Source organism: Falco peregrinus, chromosome 1 (assembly GCF_023634155.1).
Source record: "Falco peregrinus isolate bFalPer1 chromosome 1, bFalPer1.pri, whole genome shotgun sequence".
Lineage (NCBI taxonomy): Eukaryota > Metazoa > Chordata > Aves > Falconiformes > Falconidae > Falco > Falco peregrinus.
Window position 1 is genome coordinate 89,191,392 of NC_073721.1, and position 20,501 is coordinate 89,211,892.

General features: G+C 46.9%; 2 protein-coding genes across 4 annotated transcripts in view; one reads left to right on the forward strand and one right to left on the reverse strand.

The window, feature by feature from the left end:
* Positions 1-9,224: 9,224 nt before the first annotated feature.
* On the forward strand, positions 9,225-10,094 carry FAM181A (family with sequence similarity 181 member A). Its single transcript, XM_005241928.2, has one exon. It carries the CDS (start codon positions 9,225-9,227, stop codon positions 10,092-10,094), a length of 870 nt encoding a protein of 289 aa, XP_005241985.2.
* A 1,397-nt stretch (positions 10,095-11,491) lies between these two features.
* ASB2 (ankyrin repeat and SOCS box containing 2) overlaps positions 11,492-20,501 on the reverse strand; it is a 28,140-nt gene continuing 19,130 nt past the window's right edge. For all 3 annotated transcript variants that reach the window (XM_027793256.2, XM_005241929.4, XM_055817914.1), the window contains 2 exons: positions 17,273-17,426; positions 11,492-16,527 (listed from right to left, as the gene is read on the reverse strand). In XM_027793256.2, the coding sequence (XP_027649057.2) occupies positions 16,391-16,527; positions 17,273-17,426 (291 nt within the window). In that variant the 3' untranslated portion in view covers positions 11,492-16,390. The remainder of the gene's footprint in view (positions 16,528-17,272; positions 17,427-20,501) is intronic.

Here is a 20,501-nt window from a genome sequence, read left to right on the forward strand (position 1 = left end):
CACATACCAAACCCCGCTGCCTCCCATCAACACCCATGTATAGCATCCCAGTGGAAATAAACACTGCGATATCCCAAACAAGGTGAGTGCTAATCTGCTCCAAATATCCAGCTCTTGTGTTTTTAATGGAAACCTCATAAGGGAACTTGGTTTGGCACATGTGGGAATTCACACCCACCTCAAATTTGGCTTCAGTGGGAGTACTGAGCCCAGAACACCTGAGCTCCAGCAGAGACTCATTCTGATCACTGATGCTTCGCTTAATATTGGCTTTGTGATTCGTTTCATTTCTTCACTGCAAGATGTACTGCCTTTTCCTCTGAAACTCTCCCTAATGCTTTATGAATGCAGGACTGGTCCCAAACAGCTGGCCTTGAGCACCTGGAAGGTGCTGAGCACACTCAGGCACCATTGACCAGAGGGAGCTTTGAGGCTGCTCAGGGTTTTGCCCAGGCATCTGTGAAGCTTTCCGCGGTGCAGGGCCCCCCGCACACCGAGGCTCAGGGCTGCCTGCGGCGCCTTCTCCGCCCGCGCAGCCCGTGAGCAGCAGCACCGTGCAGGGACGCTCCGTACACCTACCGCTACCGCGGTGTAGAAGGTGAAAAGAGCGTAAGGGACCTTTCCCGCACCGGGTCAGTTATAAATAACAATTAACCCCCGGCGCTGGCCTTCCCGGCCGCAGCGCCACCGTGCCCCGCCCGCTGCCGCCCCGGCCCCAGCCCGGCAAGGCACGACCCCGCGGGCAGCCCCGCGCCGCCGGGCTCCCGCAGCGCCCTCTAGCGGCGGCGGCGCGCCACAGCCCGGGCTGGGGCCGCCCGCTCCCGCAGCCTCCCGCCCGCTCCCGCCGTGGCACCGCGGCGTGCGCATCCCGCTGTGCCAGCGGCTCGGGAGCCCGTGCCCACCTTCTCTTCCCGAAACGCCACGATCCTGCCTCACCCGGAGCCGGTTCATCTGGACACGAGCGCTCTTCCGTCCTGGGCTGCACATCAGGGCACCCCTGAGAGAGCGCACGGCCGTTCCCTGGAGCGGAGGCTGCACGGACAGGCGTTTTCCCCAGCTGCTGGCCACGTACCTGTGCTGCCGCAGCCTGTGCATCAAACGTGTCATGCTGAGGGGCAGACCCTGGCATAGCGTCTTAGCCCCGAGGTGCTCGGCACAAAGGTGCGTGTTTGGGCACTGTAAGGGCACTGAAGATGGCAGCAGACCACGCTGCAGAGAAACGACCCTTTCTCCAGTCCATATGATAACCATTGCCTCTTCTGGGGAACCTTCTCCATCTACCCACCTTGCAGAAAAGCAGGCCTGACAAGGCTCCTTGTTCCCAGGTCGCTTGGCAAGTGCAGCATGCTGTTCATGTTTCCCAGGACTCACCTTCCAGGGACCCCTCTAGTGGTTCCTGGGGTGAGCCTGATCAGCAGCTGCAGCCCTTGCCACCCCTCCACACTCCTTTATAACATAAGGACAACTTTAGAGAAAGTCTTTTCCAAAATCCAGATGGAGGGATGACACTGAACTCAGGCTGGTGCTACTTCCTGGGGGAACAGCTGCCAAAGGTGGCCAGATTCCCTGAACTATGGATAGTGCTAAGAGCCAAGACAACTGACAGCACAGAGAAGATTAAGAGGTCTCTCTAGAGTTTTTCCTAGGGCTTCTGCATGGCTAATTCAGCCCAGATATAGGCTGGACACTGAGTCTTCATCCTAGCATCCCTCTGGAAGGGACACTTGGGGCTGGAAGAGCTCCCTGGTAGCTCCCATATTGCAAACTACCAGGAGAGTTTGAAGACCTGATCCAAGAAGAAGGGTGTAGTTCATCAGCTATTTCTTGTCACCATTTTGGTTTGACAATAATGACCAAAATTCTAACTTTGTTTCTCAACAGAGAGAAACTAAAATAGTAGCTAGAGTTAGTTTTTATTCTCTATATCGATGTTATGTATGAAGTACCTCAAACAAGTGTGGGTCCAAGGGCAATCATGCAGTCTGAGCTGGGACTGCAATGCCACAGAAACACAGTATATTACAGCCTCTGTGGCCCATTAATGCGAGGAGGGAAAGGAGATCAAAGATACCCTTCTTGCTCAGACAACACCTGGCTCAGCCTCAGAGGGGATGGCAAAGGCACTTTAAGCAAAGCTCGGCCTGTACTGAGCTGATGCACCCACAGGTCTGCGGGTGATGCTCACCACAACCAGCCAAACCAAAGCTCTTGGCCTGCTCCACACTCCGCAGGGCATTTCAGCAGCGCTGGTGGGCAGAGGCTGTGTCTGGAAGTGCAACGAGAGAGGCAGGTGCAAGGAAATGTTAGGGGTCTAACCACACTCTGGTGCCTTGCTGGACAGCTGCCCACCTGCAGCCTCCTGGGCAGACCGCTGCATTGCCTGGGGCCGCCCGCAACATCGCCCCACAACCAAGGGCTGCCCAGCTGCAGGTGAAACCCCAGCCGGGCTGTGGGTCAGGGGCATGTCCCCTGGTAAGGAAATGTAGGTGCAAGAGTGACAGGGCTGTGTCTCTGGCTTCACCTGAGCTGGAGGGTCTGGCATTGGTTTCACTGCAGTGAACCACACCAGTGTGGAGAAGCCTCGTCCAAGAGAGTGGAGCAGGGAACAGGGCTGCAAGTCTGACCTAATCATGGGCAGGAGGAGCACTACCCTTCTGGTCTGGCATGGCTCTTCTGTACCATAGGCTCAAGATCCAGACTCAGCCCCTGTCCAGAGCTCACTGTGCATTTCTCTTTTGGCAGCTTTTAAGAGAAGGGCTTCACCTTTTCACATGCTTATAACCGTGTCTGTATATTTTTAATCCTTTTTGCAGCACTATTTCTCAGCAGAAGGTCCATGTAGGGTTTGTCACTGAATTCATCACTGATCTTGAAATACTTAATTACTCCAGAATTATTTAAAGAAACCTATATTTGGCCCTGCTGCTGCTTCTCAGTGCATACCTGCTGTGTGGGGAGGCAGGATTTAAACCTCCAGCAGGACCAAACCAAGGCCAGGCTCATTTTTGAACGTTATCTGATTTACCAGAAAGGGACGTGGTGAAAGGCAGGATGGGCTTTGATCATGCCTGATTATGGAGTGTAATATTGGATAAATGGATACAATATTGCCATGGGTGTTTTATTGTGACCAGAAAAACAAAATTTTCCTTAAAGAAGCAGCTGTGTCCTGCCTGCAGCCTGCAGAAGAATGGCATTAGTCACGTGCAGTCCAACACGTAGCACAATTGTAAAGTTCGCTCTATGAGACTGACAGGAGCTATTCATATCAGCCCCTCCACCATCTGCCTGAATGGCAGGCTGTGGGGCAGCCGTGGCCCCCCTTGCTGCCTCTGCGCAGCCTCAACACTTAGTGCCTGCTCAAAGTCTGTCCCCAAGTGCAGAAAATCTGGGACTGAAAGCAAAGAGAGGATGTCACTCAGGTCAAAGCAGACTGTCAAGAGGGGAATGAAAAGAGAGGGGTGGGAAGAGTCAAAGCTTCATCTGGGGGGAGTGCCAGGTTGCTCTTCTCCTGGCAAAGAGGTGTTGGCTTCAACAAGGAGATGAGGAGGGAGAGCAAAGGGGATGACTGCACAGCATGAATCCATGAAAAAATCCCATATTCTCCCTCCTTCTTCCCTCCCTGAGCTTAGAGGACTCAGCTCCAGGGCAGGACCAGGCTGTGTGAGGATCAGTGCCAGGGTTAGATGCCCCTGCTGCTGCCTGCAGCTCCTGTGTGCTGGAGTGTGGGAAGGGGTGCCAAGGGCTTTGGCTGTGCCACTGTGCACACATTGTCAGACATCACTCGGGGAATGGTGGAAGGGATGACAGACCTGCAACCATTGTCACCATTTGCCTGTCCCAGATGACCTTTGCGTCCTTGGACTAAGGACCAGGCTGCTAGCTTTGCCCACACTTTTCTCACAGATCAGTTTCATCCTCAGAAATATTTATGGAGGTAACATAGGGGTTTCTTTCTCTTTCAAATGAACCTGCAGGTCCTGGGATGGGCAGGCTCACATCACAGGCTGGGATCAGGCTGAATCCAGAAGGCAACCTGTTTGGATGCCTGAACACCAGCAGTGCCCCATGTTTGAAGGTCAGACAGGATGGGGGGCTATTAAGTTTTATCCTAGGACCTGTTTTGCCTTCTCATTTCCAGAGTGACATCTTTCCTCATGGCAGAAATTTTCAGACAGTTTCCTACTGTCAGTGCCTGAGGCATATGACTCAGTTACTAAAATCCTTTCTTCTCCCATTGCATTCACTCTTAAGGTCACACAATTCTTGCAGTATGATGTTAAATAACATCTTTGATTTTTATGCTATAAGCACATCATTTACATCCTTCCACTTCAGTCACTGTCAACAACAAATCTAAAATCAGGACCCCTGAGGAAAAGCTTTAGTGGTCTTCCTCCATCCCAACGCTTCTCTCCAAGCCAATACTTCTGGTTTCACCATGAGCCATCATCACTTCCCCTCAGGCTCCTGGCTCTCCTCAAAACTCTTGCTCTCTCTTTTTCTGGGTGTGAAGGCAGAGCACAGGCTTAGGAAACAGCAGGTGAATGAAAAGATAGCATGCAACTGAAATATCTTTGCTTTTATCTGCCCTTAATGGACAGAGTAAATGGATGATTCACAGGTGGCCCATCTGGGAATTTTCTAGCTTATTTTCTTATGTTTTAAAACAGTTAGAGCTCCATTTTCTCTTTGCTTCAAAGTGCACATTCATTAAGCTCAACAAGGAGTCTTAGGATTGTGACCCAAATGGGGAAAAATAGCTGAATTTTTCCACAAAACAATGGAAATTTGCTTTTTTCCTCTCCTCTCCTCTCCTCTCCTCTCCTCTCCTCTCCTCTCCTCGTCTCCTCACCTTGCCTAGCCTCGCCTCTTCTCTCAACACAAACAAGCAAAATCTGTAGAGAATTTTAAAAGAAAAACTTTTGACCATTGTTAAGAAGTCTTATTTTGCAAGTAAAAATCTGAAAGGTTTTGTGTTTTTTTTTTTTAAATGAATGGAGATTACCTAGTTTTAACACCCATAGGGAAGAGATGCAGATAACAGTGCTTGCCATACAGACACATACCTCAAACAGCCATCCCACACCTGGAGGGCAAGAAACCACCAAGAGCTGATTTCAGTCCAGGCCTGTCCAGAAAGTGTACTATGCCTTATGCAGTTTTTATCCTGACAGTGGCGTGAACCCTATGACAACATCTGTTTCTCAGGCTAGGAGAGAGAAAAAGCTCTGTTTTAGGGGAGGAAAAATAATTTTGAGTAAATTTAGTGTCAAAACAGTGACTTCTATATCATCTCTGTAGCACTCAGCTGTTCACTGAACTGCTCTTTGCTTTACAGGGCATTAAAATAACAGCAGTGATTTGGGTGTTCATGCTATTTGAACTGCTCAAAGCACTTCCAGTGGAGGGATTCCCAACCCAGCTAATGGTGTGCGTTGCTGTTACTGGGTCTGCTTGCACGGTCCAGGCTGGCCTGATGCTGAAATATGTTTGCTGAAAGGGCCCCTCAGCCTGGAAATAAGCTGTGGGAGATTTTGATGTAGAAGTGGCTAAAGCTTGACATCGCTTACAATGAGTGACACTTTAAAAACACTTTGCAGGTATTATTGTGTAAGAAAATCTTTTCTTTCTCTTTATTCAGTCTTGAAGGAAATACTGCGTGTGTAGGAGAAGCCTGGCTGCAACTTTGAAGTGATATGAATTTATTCTTGTGCTTTACTTAAAAAAAGGAGTTAGAAGCTTTGCATACCAAAAGTTCCCAAGAAGACAGCTGTCAGGGGGTGACATGTCGGATATGAAGTGGCTCTCCAGCTGGTCCCTGTCTGCATGCTGGGAAGGCATGTGGAGACATTTTTTCAATTGCTGTACTAGTTTGACACGTTCACAGTGGAAAATGATGTATCATTCTTGAGCCTTTGGTTGGTGGACACTTCAAAGTGCATTGGATCCTTGGAGAGGAGTGCCCTATTGTTAATTGTTCCTTTCACATGTACATTGGGATGAACATGGCAAGAGCAGCGAGGAACAAAAGGGCTCCGGTGGCCTCTTAGAGAAAACCCTGTGCAGCTCAACCTGAGTCTGACCTTGAAAGGGTGGATTGCTCTGGTTTTTAAATCCTGCTTGCCAGTTCATTCCCCTTAGGCTCCCCACCGTTACCCAGCTGCAGGGGAACAGGATGCCGGAGCAGGGGGTGCAGGGAGGCATGGGGAGCCCCTCTGCCGCTGCCACGTGGTGCCCAGGGAGCCACATCCTGGGCAAGCATACTTCCAGGAGGGGACGGGCACGACTGGAGTCTGGGGGCTTGGAGGTGGTTTCTGCAATGGGTGTGTTAGAGGGGTGCTGTGTGTCCCTTATCCTCTGATAAGCAGGCAAGCCATATCCACCCTCTTCAATCTAACTCACCCACTAGCCCTCAGTCTCAGAGCACAGCCCAGAAGTCCTGAGCCCCTATGATTGAATATAAAGTCTCATAATACAAGGCATGAGTTTCCCAGGCCGCTGAGGACACAGTTCATTAACATCCTGAGACAATCCTTTGCTCCCAGGCACCTGTCCCATGTCACCCTGTCTCTCCTGCTCACCCCTTTGGGCAACCAACTAGCTCTATTGGGAGATTGCACTGTGCAACATGGTGTCCAGGTTGGGTTCAAAAGCTCAAGCACAGGAGGCAGGTTGCTCCTGCAGACATGTGATCCCTTGGTGTGCATCTCTTCCAATGAGCTAGGCAAAACCTCTCCCTGTAGCCTGAGCTGCACAAAAGGATCTGTGACAGGTCACAGAGCGGCCAGGCCCTGGCTAGCACATGCCACAATAGATGCTCAAGCAGGTGACTGGAAACTGCCCCTTGCAAATGATCTGAAAGGATAAGATTGCACAGAGATTTGCATGCTGGCATGAGGTAGGTGACAGAGGGTGCGGGCAGAGCTACCTGCCCCAGCTCTCCCAGGGAGTGAACTGCTTCTGAAAAAGAAACTGGGAAGAGAGAGGCACACCTGCAGTGACAAATCAGCAACTGTGTTACAGCCCACCATGGTGCCAAAGGCTCTGCTGCGCATTCTGCTGCAGGATGTCCTGGCCCTGGAGTCTCCCTAGACCTGAAATACGAGCGTCTGAGCACCAGCATGTGTCACTCAGGCCAAACTGGGAGAAATGATGTGAATAGGGATGGCCACACTGGGTGCATCAGTTTAGGGACACTGAAGAGTAGTCCCTGAGACCTCTGCCCCGAGCTTGGTGTAATGGCACAGTCTGGATCTTGTCCTCCTCCAAGGAAAACTGGAGTAATAGAAATACAGTAAAATAACCATAAAATGTAGCTGATTTTAACCCGCAGTGCTCAGGCCTTTGGTGCCTCACATCAGTAAGATAGATTTTGCTTGCAAAATGGCTTGGACTTCTGTCCCTGCTTCCCCTGGGGCACGCTGTATTCCATCCAGAGCTAGCAGCATCTTCCTGAAGGTGGATGCACAGGTCCTGGGCCTCCCTCCACTCTTCCCAGACCCAGGGTGCTGAAGTCTGGAAAGCAGGAGCAGCACTGCTCCAGCTGTGGGAGGCAGTGGGTCCTGGGCTGGCACACAGGCTGCTGCCAGCTCTGTGTCGTCGGTGTGGCCGATGCACAACGAGGGCAGTCCTTCTGCTCTCCTCTTCCTCCAGCTCTTGTTTTTACTGCGCTATTAAGTTATTGCCACCCCTTAGGGACAAGCCTGCGAGAAGGCGGAGGGCTCACATAACTCTGGATCAGTAAAGGAAGCAGCTCAATTAGCATTTCACACGCCTTTTCTTCCCTCTCTTCTTACCTTCCCTGCAGCGGGCATGCTTTCCCCTTAAAGGATTGTCCTGTTTCTGCTCCTTGCCAGCGTTGGCAGGGTGACAGTAGTCGAGTGTGCAAACTTGTGCTATTGTCCCCAGGCCAGGGGGAGTCATGGAGACCCACTAATATGACACAGGAAAATGTTTGCTGATGGCAATTCTATGGGCTTTGTCTAACTCTTTCTCCATCATGACGACTCGATTTAAGTCTCTAACTGTTTGACTACAGATGCAAGAGTACTATCCAACTCCATCCTTTTGTCCGGGTAGTTTGAATGGGTAATTCAGCTTTTGTGTAACTCAATTGAGGGGGCAAACATAAAGACAAGATTCTTGAGCGCTCAAGCTCCCTTTCCATGGATATCTGCACATCTCTTTAGAGATTTGTTCCTTTCCTACCTTTTTCTGACATCATCCTCCCCTTAAAAAAAAAAAAAAAAAAAAAAAAAAAAGGCTCTGATGAGGAATGGTTAAAAGTAGGCTAGCCTGGTCCCCCGTATTACATTGTCCTGTGCCAATGAAGCATGGTTAGTATCAGCCCCCAGATAGCTTTGGGGAGTGCAGAGAAAAGGGTGTCTAAACTTCCCTAACTCATCCTCAGCACTTGCACTTTGGATTGTGTCATTTTAAAAAGAAAGGCCACGGTAGGGGTGAAGAGGATAGGGAGAATGGTAGAAATCGTGGGGAAATGATTGTATTTATTAGCTGTCTTTCTGTGGCTGTCCCCATGGTGACAATTTGTGATGGCAAAGAATGCGAGGAGGGGAGGCTGATGCCTGATTGGGATGCTTTGTATTTGGCAAAGTGGCTTCTGATTGGCCTGGGAGAGCCCCGAACTCGCCGGAGTCGATATTCATTCAGCTTGCTCAAGTGCTTGCTAAACTGCGTCCAAACACTGGCAGGCCCTAGCCGCCTCCGCCGAGGTTGGCGGTGTGTAACCTGCCTAACGAGATTAGCGGGGAAGGGGCTCTTCTTCGCGGCGACGCTGCAGCTGCCAGCACCGGCGAGAAAAGCCGCCGCACGCCGGGTGAGTGTCCGCGCTTGCTTACAGGGAGGCAGGAGTGGCAGCCCCTGCTTCTTTCCACATAAGCACTATCTAACAAGATTAGACGCCGGGCTGGCATTGGTGAGCCGCTCCCCATGCCGGTGTGCACTGGGGCAGCGGCGCGGGGCCGTGGGCTGCGGGCACGTGGCGGGAGTTTGCCGGCATGGAGGAGGGCTGATGGACAACTTGTCTGCGTGGCTGAGAAGTTTGACATGTCCCCCCAGCCTCCCTCCATTTGCTGGGTGCTATTTGAACCAAGTCTTCCCGCTCTTAAGTCTGCCTGTCGTGTTTCGCAGGTTTGTCAGCGTTTGACTGAAGGCGGGTTATAAACTTTTAATGGGAAATTCCGTGTGGTGCATCCAGTGAGATGGCATCGGACAGCGAGGTAAAAACCCTACTGAACTTTGTCAACCTGGCCTCCAGCGACATCAAAGCGGCTCTGGATAAATCGGCTCCTTGTCGCCGGTCGGTGGACCACAGAAAATACTTGCAGAAGCAGCTCAAGCGGTTTTCTCAGAAGTACTCCCGAATCCCACGGTGCCACCCCAGCAAGCCCCCCGAGTGCAGCTGGCGCAGGGGGGCAGAGGACCGGGGCCGGGGCCCCCAGCCTGAGGCACCTGACCCCAGCCCCCCTGGCGGAGCTGCCACCGAGAAGGTGCCACAGACTGCTGAGGCTGAGGAGAACCTCGCCGGGGAACGGGTCTTGCAGGAGCAAAACCCTGAGGCCACCAGGCCGGACCAGGTGCCCATGAGGAAGCGACAGCTCCCCGCTTCCTTCTGGGAAGAGCCACGGCCAGCCCAGAGCCTGCCAGCCAGGGCCTTTCCTGCTGGCCCCGAGGGGGTCCCAGCCCCCAGAGACCCTCCTCCCTATGAGGGGAAGAAAAGCAAACGGAGCCCAGATGCTGCTGGCCCAGAGAGCCCCCCTGAGCCTGCTCCGCATGCTGGGGAGAAGGACCCTGCCGGGGTCCTCTCGGGTCGGGTGGGTGCCTGGACCTGCTGCCCCTTCCCCTGCCCTGGGCTGGGGGTGTACCAGCCCCCCAGCACGCTGCCCCCATCGCCCTTTCCAGGGCTGGGGCTGTGGAGGAAGAGTGTGGCTGCGCTGCCAGCGGAGGTGCCGCCCTTCTGCAAGGAGGCCGAGGGCACAGGGCAGAAACTCTATAGGCCTGTGGTTTTGAAACCCATCCCCACCAAGCCCGCCGTCCCCCCGCCAATCTTCAATGTTTTTGGCTATCTTTAGCCAGGGGGTGTCAGAGTCACGCTGAACACAACAGCTCCTGAGAGTGCATTGAAATGCCCGGTTGGGCACCAGGCGTGAGCTGCTGACAGCGTGGAGCAGCAGTGGGAAGGAGGTCAGCAATCGCACCCTCTTCCTCGTGGGCGGGCTGGAGCGAATTAGTAACTGTTGGGAAGCTACTTGGGCTCGACTCTCCTCTTGGTACACGTGTAAATTGGGAATAAGCCTTACGAAGCTGGTGGCACGGAGCATGAGGCAAACCAGGGCTCTTTCATCGACAGGCATTGTCTGAGCTGTGGCGAGCGGGGCTGCGGGCCATTCATAGCCGCACTTGTAACACCTAGGAGACCTCCTCCATGTGGGAACATCTTTCCGGGGTTGCCCTGCGGCAGCAGCAGCAAAATGAAATGAATTAAACCCATTCAAAGAGTTTTTGTACTTTAAAGTAATTCCAGAGAAGTCAAGATATTCAGGTCACTTCCTTTTGCATGCAAGAGACTGGAAGGACAGTATTTAATGTAGGAATCACACTTTGTGAATTGATTTAAGCTCTTCTTGTATGTAAATAGTGAGAGAATTAAAAGAAAAAATTAAGGGAAGAAAAGAGGTAATTTTATTTTGGTGATTCTGCAAATGCAGTCTGTTTATTTTTGCCCCACTGGGTAGACACAAGTTTGATTTGCAACTGGTGGGCAGATATGAGGGCTGAAACCTGTGCCTATTCAGAGTGATGTAAACTGCAAATTATTTCTCTGGAAAATTACCTAGCACTAAGCTGGTGCAAATGGAAGCAGCACGAATTTCCACATTAGGAACTGTTTGCATTCAAAGGAACAAATGAGAAATTGTATTTGTTGAATACAAAACCATAAAATATGATAGACAAAAAAACTGCATGGAATAGCCTGCCTTGATTTCTGGCTCACATGCATCTTTTATTTTGCCTGATTTTAAGATACGATCACAAGACCTGTCTGCAAATTATTTGCCTGGTGTTTTCCCAATTATTTTAACAAATTAGTGTTAGAAAAGTTAACGGGATTTTTCTGAGTTAGATTTTTCTTATGCCCATGGAGGCAGTGGTGCTAAGGCACAGAACATGAGATCTGAAAGGTTTAATATTGCAGGCATGTATATCTATTCAGTTATACTAGAGTAAATCACTGAGGTCAAGAGAAGTGTATTAATGGGGGGGAAGGGGCCAGAGAACGGATGCCGGTGATCTCCCAGGGCCTGAAGCTGCTCTTGCTGAAGCTAACAAGAAGTTCTCCAAGGATTCAATAAAAAGTGGCCTTGATCAGCTTGGTCTCTGGTTAGTGTAGCTCCCTATGACTCTTGGTATCTCCACAAGGGGAAAAACAGGCAACACTTCTTTTGAGCGCATTGCAGTCATGAAAGAATTACCATCTTAAGCAGTTGTAGAGTATCATTTTGCATCTTTTGATGGGGTTTGGTCTTATATAGCCAAGTTGCAACTTTCATTAGGATATAAACTACTCTCAGGCTACAGGTAGCTCATTCTTTCCCCAAACCTCACAATATATCCCGCCAATGTTTACTTTTTATGGAAACAACAGCTGTAATGTGTTAGTCCAGCAGATCAAAATTAGAAATGGAGATTGCTTTCATTGTTTTCTCCCTGCTACCAGCACTTAAAACGTGTATCAAGCCTGTATGGACTATGCCTATAGGAGAGACAGCAGGAATTGGCTTTGGTAGCACGTACCTGCCAACTACATGCAAGCCGATAAAAAGCTGATCTAAGGGTTAAAGACATCACATTAGCTCTTGATCCAGAAATGAAGATATGAATGTACTAAGATGTCTTTCCGTTTTTGTCTTTTTTTTTTTTTTTTTTTTTTTTGAGGGGGGGTGGGGGGAAGTCCATAGGAGGACTCTGTCCCCCTCCACAAGCTGATGAACAGAAACCAGAGGCAGTACCCCTGTGTAAGTTACTGGGAGGAGAGCTATGGCTCTTAATTTGCAAAGCTGTAGGCAAGGAATTTTTTACATAGAAATAGGGATGTTTTCTCACACCAATAGCTCTGTGTCACTGTTGTAATCCAGTTGAAACCAGATGCTGAACTCTGTCTCAGTGCTGTCAATGCAGAGCAGCGTCCTTGGCATAGGTCTGGATTTCCATCTGGGTGACCAGAGCAGGTTGTGGAACGAAGCCCAGGTATTGCCATGATTGCCATGGGCAAGTGTTCCTGCATGAGTTCAGAAAGGAAATTTGAAAATGCTGTGTATCACACCAGAATATGAATTTCTATCGAAATTGAAATACTTGGCAAAGTGGACAGCCTCTGTAGAAATTCTGTTTCTGAAGAAATCCAGAGAAAGAAGAGAGTTAAAATCAAGTTTCTACTTTTTTCGATATTAAATTCTTTGTTTTCTTTTTCTTCTTTTTAACTGCTTCATATTTGAATGTATATTGCTGTACAATTTCCTTGTAGTAGAATAGCATGTTTTTAAGTTATGATGAAGGATTGAACCAGACCATTTCAAATTACCTCTGGCACACAGATACTTATGCATTTGCCCTCAGATTTAAACTGATGTTACTTTTTAAAATCCTTAAAATCCTTTGTTACATGGAACTTCCCTCCCCAGCCCAGGGCAGGCAGTGGCTCTTGCTGAGGTTCTGAACTGGAGCAGCAGTGAAGTAAAACACAAATGACCAGAAAACAATTGTTAAGTATATTCAAAATCACTGAATGGGGATGTGTGAGACTTTCCAAAGTTACAAAGAATAGCAACTCTTTCTCCTCTCTAGCAATACTTACTCTTCTCCCACCCCTGAGATTAACGTCAAAATTATTAATTGTTCAAGCTTGGAATGATTCAGACCTTTCCTGGCTATTTTTGTGTTCGGTTGTTTGGTGTTGCTATTCAGGACAGCTGATAGCCCTTCAGAATCTACTTGTTTATTCATAGTTTGAAAGATGGAAACATAACATTCAAGAGCTGCTATTTACTACAACAATGCAAATTTAAACTGTTAAAACCACAACAGCTTTTATAAATAAGGGGAAGGGAGAGGTAAATGAAAAAGCTTTCATACAAAATGAAATAAAAAATCAAAAAAAGTGCACAAGAACATCAAGTGAATTGCACATGTTGCAGTAAAAAAAAAGTACAGTAACCTGGTCATGAAATATTCCTAGAACATTTCACATAAAGTCATCATTTCTGAAGGAGTCTATCTATCACACTCAGTAAAAACAAGCCACTTTACCTTGCACTAGAACTACTGATCTGCTTACAAAGCCTGGTTTGTTTGGGTTTTAGGGTATTTGTCTTTTCACAGTAACTTCTAGACAGATGCATTAAATGCACATTGAATTTGTACAGATTCAGTATCGTGCACAAAATATTGTGTCAATGACTGGAGTGGAGAGGTAGTGAGCTCCATTTCAGTGCAAATAAATGTAAACTGAACATGTGAAGATTTGCTCTAAGGGTCAAGCAGAAAGGAATTAATAACACTGTAATTACCAGATTCCCCCTCTAATCGACTTTCCTCTCAGTTTCGGTGCAGAATGTGCACTTATCCTTCCTGCAGGTGCGGTACATTCCCATCAGACCAGTGCTCTGCAGCTCAGGGACTCTCCTGCTCAGGACAAATGGTGGAGAGCAACCAGGACACGGGTCTTCCTATAGAGGCATAAAGGTCTCTTGGCTGAAAGAAGAAATGGACTTTCTGTATCTGCTCCACTCAAACCCAGTTTCAACTTCTCAAAGGACAAAAAAAGAAATTGCAACTCAAGAGGCTTTTGTATACGTAACTCTGATGGCTCAGGGGAAATTCCCACTTTGGGATAGCTTATGAAATCCCAACCCTGTGGTTATAAATGCAGCTGGTGACTGAATTCTTCAATCAGTCAGCTGTCTGCAGGACACTGTCACTGCATACTAAACAAGCACTTACGTACATGGTCTCCACCAAGCCGTGTGTCCGTATCCATCAACCTCTACAGCTCTGCTCTGTTACACTCACTTAATTTCAAGGAATTTTCTTCAGATTTATATCAATATGAGTAAGACCCAGACCTTCACTGCTCAGCCCCGTAAAGTGAGAGATGCACAGACTCCACAGGTGATTTTCTCTCTCTCAAGCTCTTGCTTATCAACACAGGGCCTTCACTGGCAAAACTGGTCTGAAGATTTCCTGTTCCCCATCCCTTTCTCTCCACCTAGTATTTTTCCAGCCTGAAGCAATTCCCTGTTGATGTTGCAGGAGACAAGGGGGTAGATGCTAAACTGGTAGTAATGGAAGTCACTGGACAAAATTTCAGCAGTTTCCAAAGCTTTGCAAGAAGATCCTTGTTCAGTGTGAATTGAAACTCTTAGTTTTTCAACATTTCTGTGTTTGGGAAGGGGACAGCTATGGACAGAGTGCCCATAGCTATAACCAATTCTTCTGCTCACGTCCTGTTCCACAAGTGCTGAACACATTTCACACAAAACCATTACAGAATCTGAACTTGTGTGCCCAGACAGACTTGTATGTGTGCAACACACTTTTAGTCCTGTATTAAGGTATAAAACGCGGTACAAATAAAATCCGGTGCAATGCATTTTCCCTACTTACACTTCTATCTGATTCCATGGATGGTATGCAGGCCAACAAACAAAATCAGATCTGTCAGCTCTCTGGTGGGGAATCCAAATAAACCATAGTGCACAACAACTCTATCACCTAAGGTAAGAAGGATTGTGCTTCTAGCATAAGATTTGCAAAGACGTAGTTCCAAATTTAGGCTCTTCCATCCTTACTTAGGTGCCGAGTCAGGAACGAGGCACTCATCAAATCAGTTCAGCAAGTCACACCTATCAACTGAGCTGTAGTCGCTGCCAATAACCATTCATGGGCTCCTCGGCCTCCCCAGCTGTGAGGGAATGTGACTTGTTAAAAACTTCAATAAAAGAATTTCACGGACAATTATAGCGGTTCAGCTGATAGATGGTAACTTGTTAAGCTGCCATAAATCAGTTGTGAATCTGAGCTGTAAATAGGTGACCTAATTTTCAAAGAAGCTGAGATAATAACTTTCATCAATGTCAAAGGGAGCTAATAGATACTTCAAACTTCCAAAATCAGGAAATTCAGGGCTAAATCCTAAGCCTTTTATTCTGCCTCAGTAATATCTGACACCAAATGTGGTCCTATTGGCTCAAGTGGAACTACACCTGGCTCAAGCAAGCTGGCATTGTTTAGGCACCTGAATAAGGATTTGGAAGCCTAATTCTGCGTATCCATTTTCATAAATCTCAAAGTCTGACTTCCACAATTTTGAAATAATCTCTCTTTCATCCAGTGATGGTATTATAGCCAGGAGGTCCAAGGAGGTAAGAGAGGCTGGGTTTTATAGGGACAAGATCTTCATGGGAGGAACAAAGAAAATTGGTTTAGCAGTGTTGCCTCTCCCTTCTGTTCCTGCACCTCTAGGGCTTTGTTCTGTTCTGACACTAGCTCCATGACTGAGTAAAGCTACTGTTTACAGTGCAGCTACTTCTAATTTACACCAGAAAAAGAAAAAATAAATCTTCCCAAGCAGAATTTCACCTATTCCTTATTGCCAATGTAATACAAAATGAACTGTATTCACTATGCGCAGATACAATTGATACATCCTTAAATAAACCTTTCCTTCACTTCTAAAGGAATCAGAACTTCTGAATTTTAGTCTATTAAAAAGATCTGAGATTTGAATGTTCAGAATCAAGTATTCTACTCAATAATAAAGGTTCAAAAAATGGAAGTAGAAGTGTTAGCAAGATGGTGTTAATGCATCAGAGAATTAGCAACCAGCACACTTAGCAGAAATCCAAACAGTACAAAAGAAACTAAAATAAAAATCTCATTCAGTGAAGGAAATGTGATTGTTTTCCCAAATAAGTTGTTTCTCGATAATTTCTGAATTGTGATCGCAGCAAGGATACTAAGCTCCACCACAGCCCCAGGATACCTTTTAATTCCTCACTGATACTTGCTTCAGCACTACTAATTTTTCAGTGCTGGCTTTCATTTCTTGTTCTTTGCAGACCAAGCTCTGAGGTGAATCATAGGTGTTTTCTCTTGGAAAACCTAACAACAGTCCCATGTTTAGCTCTCTGTCTCCTCCATTTTCTTCTCACTCATGCTTCAGAAGCATATTTCTCTTAGATTAGTCATTGGAGGGCGCTTGACCAAACCAGCAGCAATTCTTCCCCACCATGCACAACGTGCACCCTCACCATGCTGATGATGCTGAGTGCCATGCCGGGAAGCTGCTGCATGTCTGGTGTGCCTGGGGTCACTGTGTGTAATTGTGCTGTAAGTATCGAATCAGTCTGTCTGGGAGAGGCAAGGTGTCAAGAAGTTTAATGCGGTTTCTTCCAACCAGGCTTCGTACCTTGATGCGGCAAAGATGGGAAAGAGGTCGTGGGGGTTCTGAAAAACAGGCAGGTCAGAAACATGAGCAGAACAGGTTTAAACTTGAGAGGGACAGCTCAGCTTGGCCAGGTCAGTGTCAAGAGGAAAATGGGAGGATGAATGAAAGAAGGGGGCTTTTCCGTAATAGAGGGATGATTCATCTGGCATTGGTGGCAGCTCATCTATTCTGAGTTATGACATAGGGAAGGAAGCAGGGCAGGAGGATGGGGTGCTGTATCCCATCTCAGCCTTAGCTATGGGCTTTCTAGGAAGATTTAAACGAGCTGCTTCACAGTACTCAGCCTTCCCACTGAAAATAAATGTAATATGTACCAAAATTATCTTGGTGCCAGGAAACTAATACTGATAATGTCTATGAAAGACTTGATCCTGAGGGAAAGGATATTTGGGAGAGCAGAATGTTAGCAGAAGTTTTAAAGTCCACTGGTGACTGCTGGGCTGCTGTGGAGATGGTCATGCTGCCCACCTGCCCTGATGTGACTGCACCCCAGGTGCGGCCAAATGGGCCTTCCTGCACTGGCAATGCTCCTTCCCAGTGGGTCAGATCCGCAGCTGGTGTACATCACAGACCCAGCAACACTCAGCAATTTCTACTGCCTCATGCCTGGTCCAAAATGTAATTCAGTCTCAGTAGGGAAATCCTATCAAGTTCAAGTGGTGAATACTAAGAAGAGATGGTAACTGAGGCTTTGATTCCAGCAGCGGGACTATTTGTGTCCGATTCTCTCCTGGGTGACCATACCTGCTTTTTCTTTAATGACAGCCCAGTCCTCATAGCTGTCAATATGCTCCTTGAGCCGGGAACAGAGCTGCACATTACCCACATAATCCAGCAGAACATCGATGATTGGACCAGCCCAGCGACTTATCTCTGGAGTAGACACCATTTCACAAAACTTCAAGGAAAAAGAGATTGACTAAAGTCAGTGGGACATGAATGCGACCATGGAATCTACATCAATAGCAACAGGGCTTTGGTGGTCCCAACCTTATACCAGCTGTGAGGGCAATTACCAGATTCCCTTCAGAAACTTCAACTAAGCACTTTTTTTTTTGCAACTGAAGATGGAATCCCCTCTTTGTGACAGCAGGAGGACACAAACCTCTGTTGAAGTCCGAGCTCTGGAGCATGGAAAAGATGCTGAATTGTTTACAGGGTCCTACTTCCGCAGAAATGGGAGGGCAGAGGAGTTTTGCCCCAAGCCAGTGAGGGAGCTGCTGAAAGGTCCATGAAGCCTAGGGCACTGTGGCCCAGCATGCTGGGTCCCTTCCCCTTCTTGGGAGGGGCTCTGTGTGGCAACTGTGCAGAAAGGAGGCTTAGGGAAAGAGGGAGATCGGGCCAAGCACAGCACCTCCTGCTTCTTGTGAACCTACTAGCATCTGCAGCTTTTGGGGACGAAACACCTCACTAGAAACAAGTCTGGGGAAATCTCTGCCCAGATGAATCCCAGGCAGTTTTACTCACTCATGGGAGAACTATCCTGGGCCTAATACAGTGATGTCTTCCTTACACAGTCCTGGATTAAGCAAATTTTCTGTTGCCCCCCATGGGAGCTGCAGAGTACTTAGAGCTGTTGCATGGAGGGCTGCTTATGGTGATATTGAAGAACAGATTTAAGGACCTGACTTTTAGCAGTCTCATATCAATAAAGTAGCGACTTCTCTTTCCACTTTAACTAAGTATAATACACCAGATAGCTTCATCTATCTCTGTTAAGGTGCTGCATATGACGAAGATATCTATGGATGTATCTGCATGTGAGCAGACAGAAAATTTAACATGAATTGCATCATGCTGTGTGGGTAAGAACTCAGGCACATGGCCAAACCCAATTGGATGATGGTGGCTTAAACACCGTCGATCACTTTAGTCACTGAGACTGTCTGCAAGCACCCTCCAAGCCCACCACAAACAGGAAAGACAATGCACCAGCTTAAATCTCTTTCAGTTTAAGCTCCTGTAACTATCTAATAAAAAAATCAAAAATCAAATTTTATTACACATGCATGAGCCCTAAATCAAAATGCATTAAACTTTTGTGTGGATACCCTTACTCAGAATTAAAGTTATATTACCTCACCCTGGAAAGAATAAAGTTGCAGAAAATTATAAGGCCATTTTATTCAAGGTGACAGCATTCACAGAGGTGTTTATTACTCTTCTGACTTTTTTTCTTTTTTCCACTGAGCACCACCCTGTAGTGTTTCCCAGGAAATTTAGATACAGTAATGTTGGGAGGATCCCAGTGGACAACCTACAGCTTCCTACCTGGACCACTTACAGGAAGTTTGGTTTAGAATATCTGGCTGCATTCTCCAGTGCATATGCCATTGCCACGCAGTTACTTATAGGATGTGCAAGCTGGGGATCTGCACTACCACTTCCAAGCAGTAACTCCACATTATCGAGTTAAATGAGGACACATGTGTAGGGCAATAAAACACTGAATCTCACTGCTTTCCTCTTCTTGTCTCTGCCAGAGACCTGGCCTGCCTTTTTCTCTCTTGCCTATTCACAAGCTCAGTCTGCAAAAACATTCTCTGAAATAAAAATATTCCAAAACATGTTGCAGGAAAAAAGGCACAACAAAATGAAGCAAAATTATGCAAACCTGCAGCTACAGGCAAAGGGACTGACTCAGGGACAAAGCGACTCCGAGCATGCCTCTTGGCAGGCCCCCGAATGCCCTCTCGCGGCAGTAGGACACCTCACCCTCCGTGTTCACGGGTCTGACATTGCAATTCTGGAAACGTGGTGCAGTGAGACAGCAACCATTTCCCTGTGTTTGCTCTCTCCAGCACACATTAATTTAGTAGCAACAGTAATGATTTATAGATATTCATTTTTCAAATCCACTTCCAGTAGCTCATGGTCTTTACTGTGTAAAGACTAAGCTTTCAGATTTATTATCTTTCCATAATCATATACAATAAAATAAAAAATGTACACATTTTGTGTGGAAAAAGCTATAGTTTCATAAGATACATTCTGTATTTCAGAATACAAAACATATCACAACTATATTATGAAGCTATACCACACAAGCCTTACTTTCATTAGCCAAATTCCTAGCAGTAAAGGAAGCAAATTTAAAAAAGTATTGGCGGGAAGGGATTGCTTCTTTTCTGTATGCATTTGCCTCTCACTGGTTCTAGGCACTAATATGATTTGATACAGCTTCTGCTACCTCTGCTTCACATGGTCTGACCATTAAGGTGATGACCTAATATATTGTTAGGCACTAAAAGTAGTTGTAGGTGAGATCCAGAGTGAAATAATGTCCTTAAATAAGTAAAAACAGAACGGGTTTTGAGTGGCTAGGATACAACAGAGGGCTACAGACAAACTGTCTCTCCTTGCCTTGGAATTCCAGCTCTCTGTTCACTCTACATGCTACTATATCACAGTTCAAGAACTGGAGATGATGTATTTTATTATTTCTTCTTTGACAAAAGTGTAGTATCCTGAAGGAATTTTGTTGTGACAAACGCTCTCAAGGAGAAGTCAGCTCTGTTTGGTATAAGAGATTATTTTGATGGATTCTTACAATCCTCTTTCTAAGATTTCATTTTATTCATTTTTTCCCAGACACATTACTAGAGAGTAAAGTCTTTTGGAAGACAGGACTAATAAAAAGGTCAAGATCTCCTATGATCTATTAATGTCTTCCTTTGTTCTTTCCATTACCAAGGAGCATTTATTAGTGACAACCTCTTTGGGCTAAATGACACTTTCTTCTGAATCCCTCAAAATTACACTTAAACTAGATAGAAGGTGATTTATTTCTTCCCTGCTTCTTTGCAAAATAGAAAGACTGCCATGCTGAGATTTCTTTGTTGTGTTGCATGTTGAAGGGTAGGAAATTTTGATTGGAGTCAGCACACAGAGATCAGAAAAAAACCCAGGTGTAATCTGAGATTCTGCAAAGTTCTTTAAGGAATTGATAGTTCAATTCCAGCCCAACAGAAGC

Coding starts and splice junctions, on each gene's coding strand:
- FAM181A (XM_005241928.2), top strand. CDS start 9,225: ATGGCATCGGACAGCGAGGTAAAAACCCTACTGAACTTTGTCAACCTG.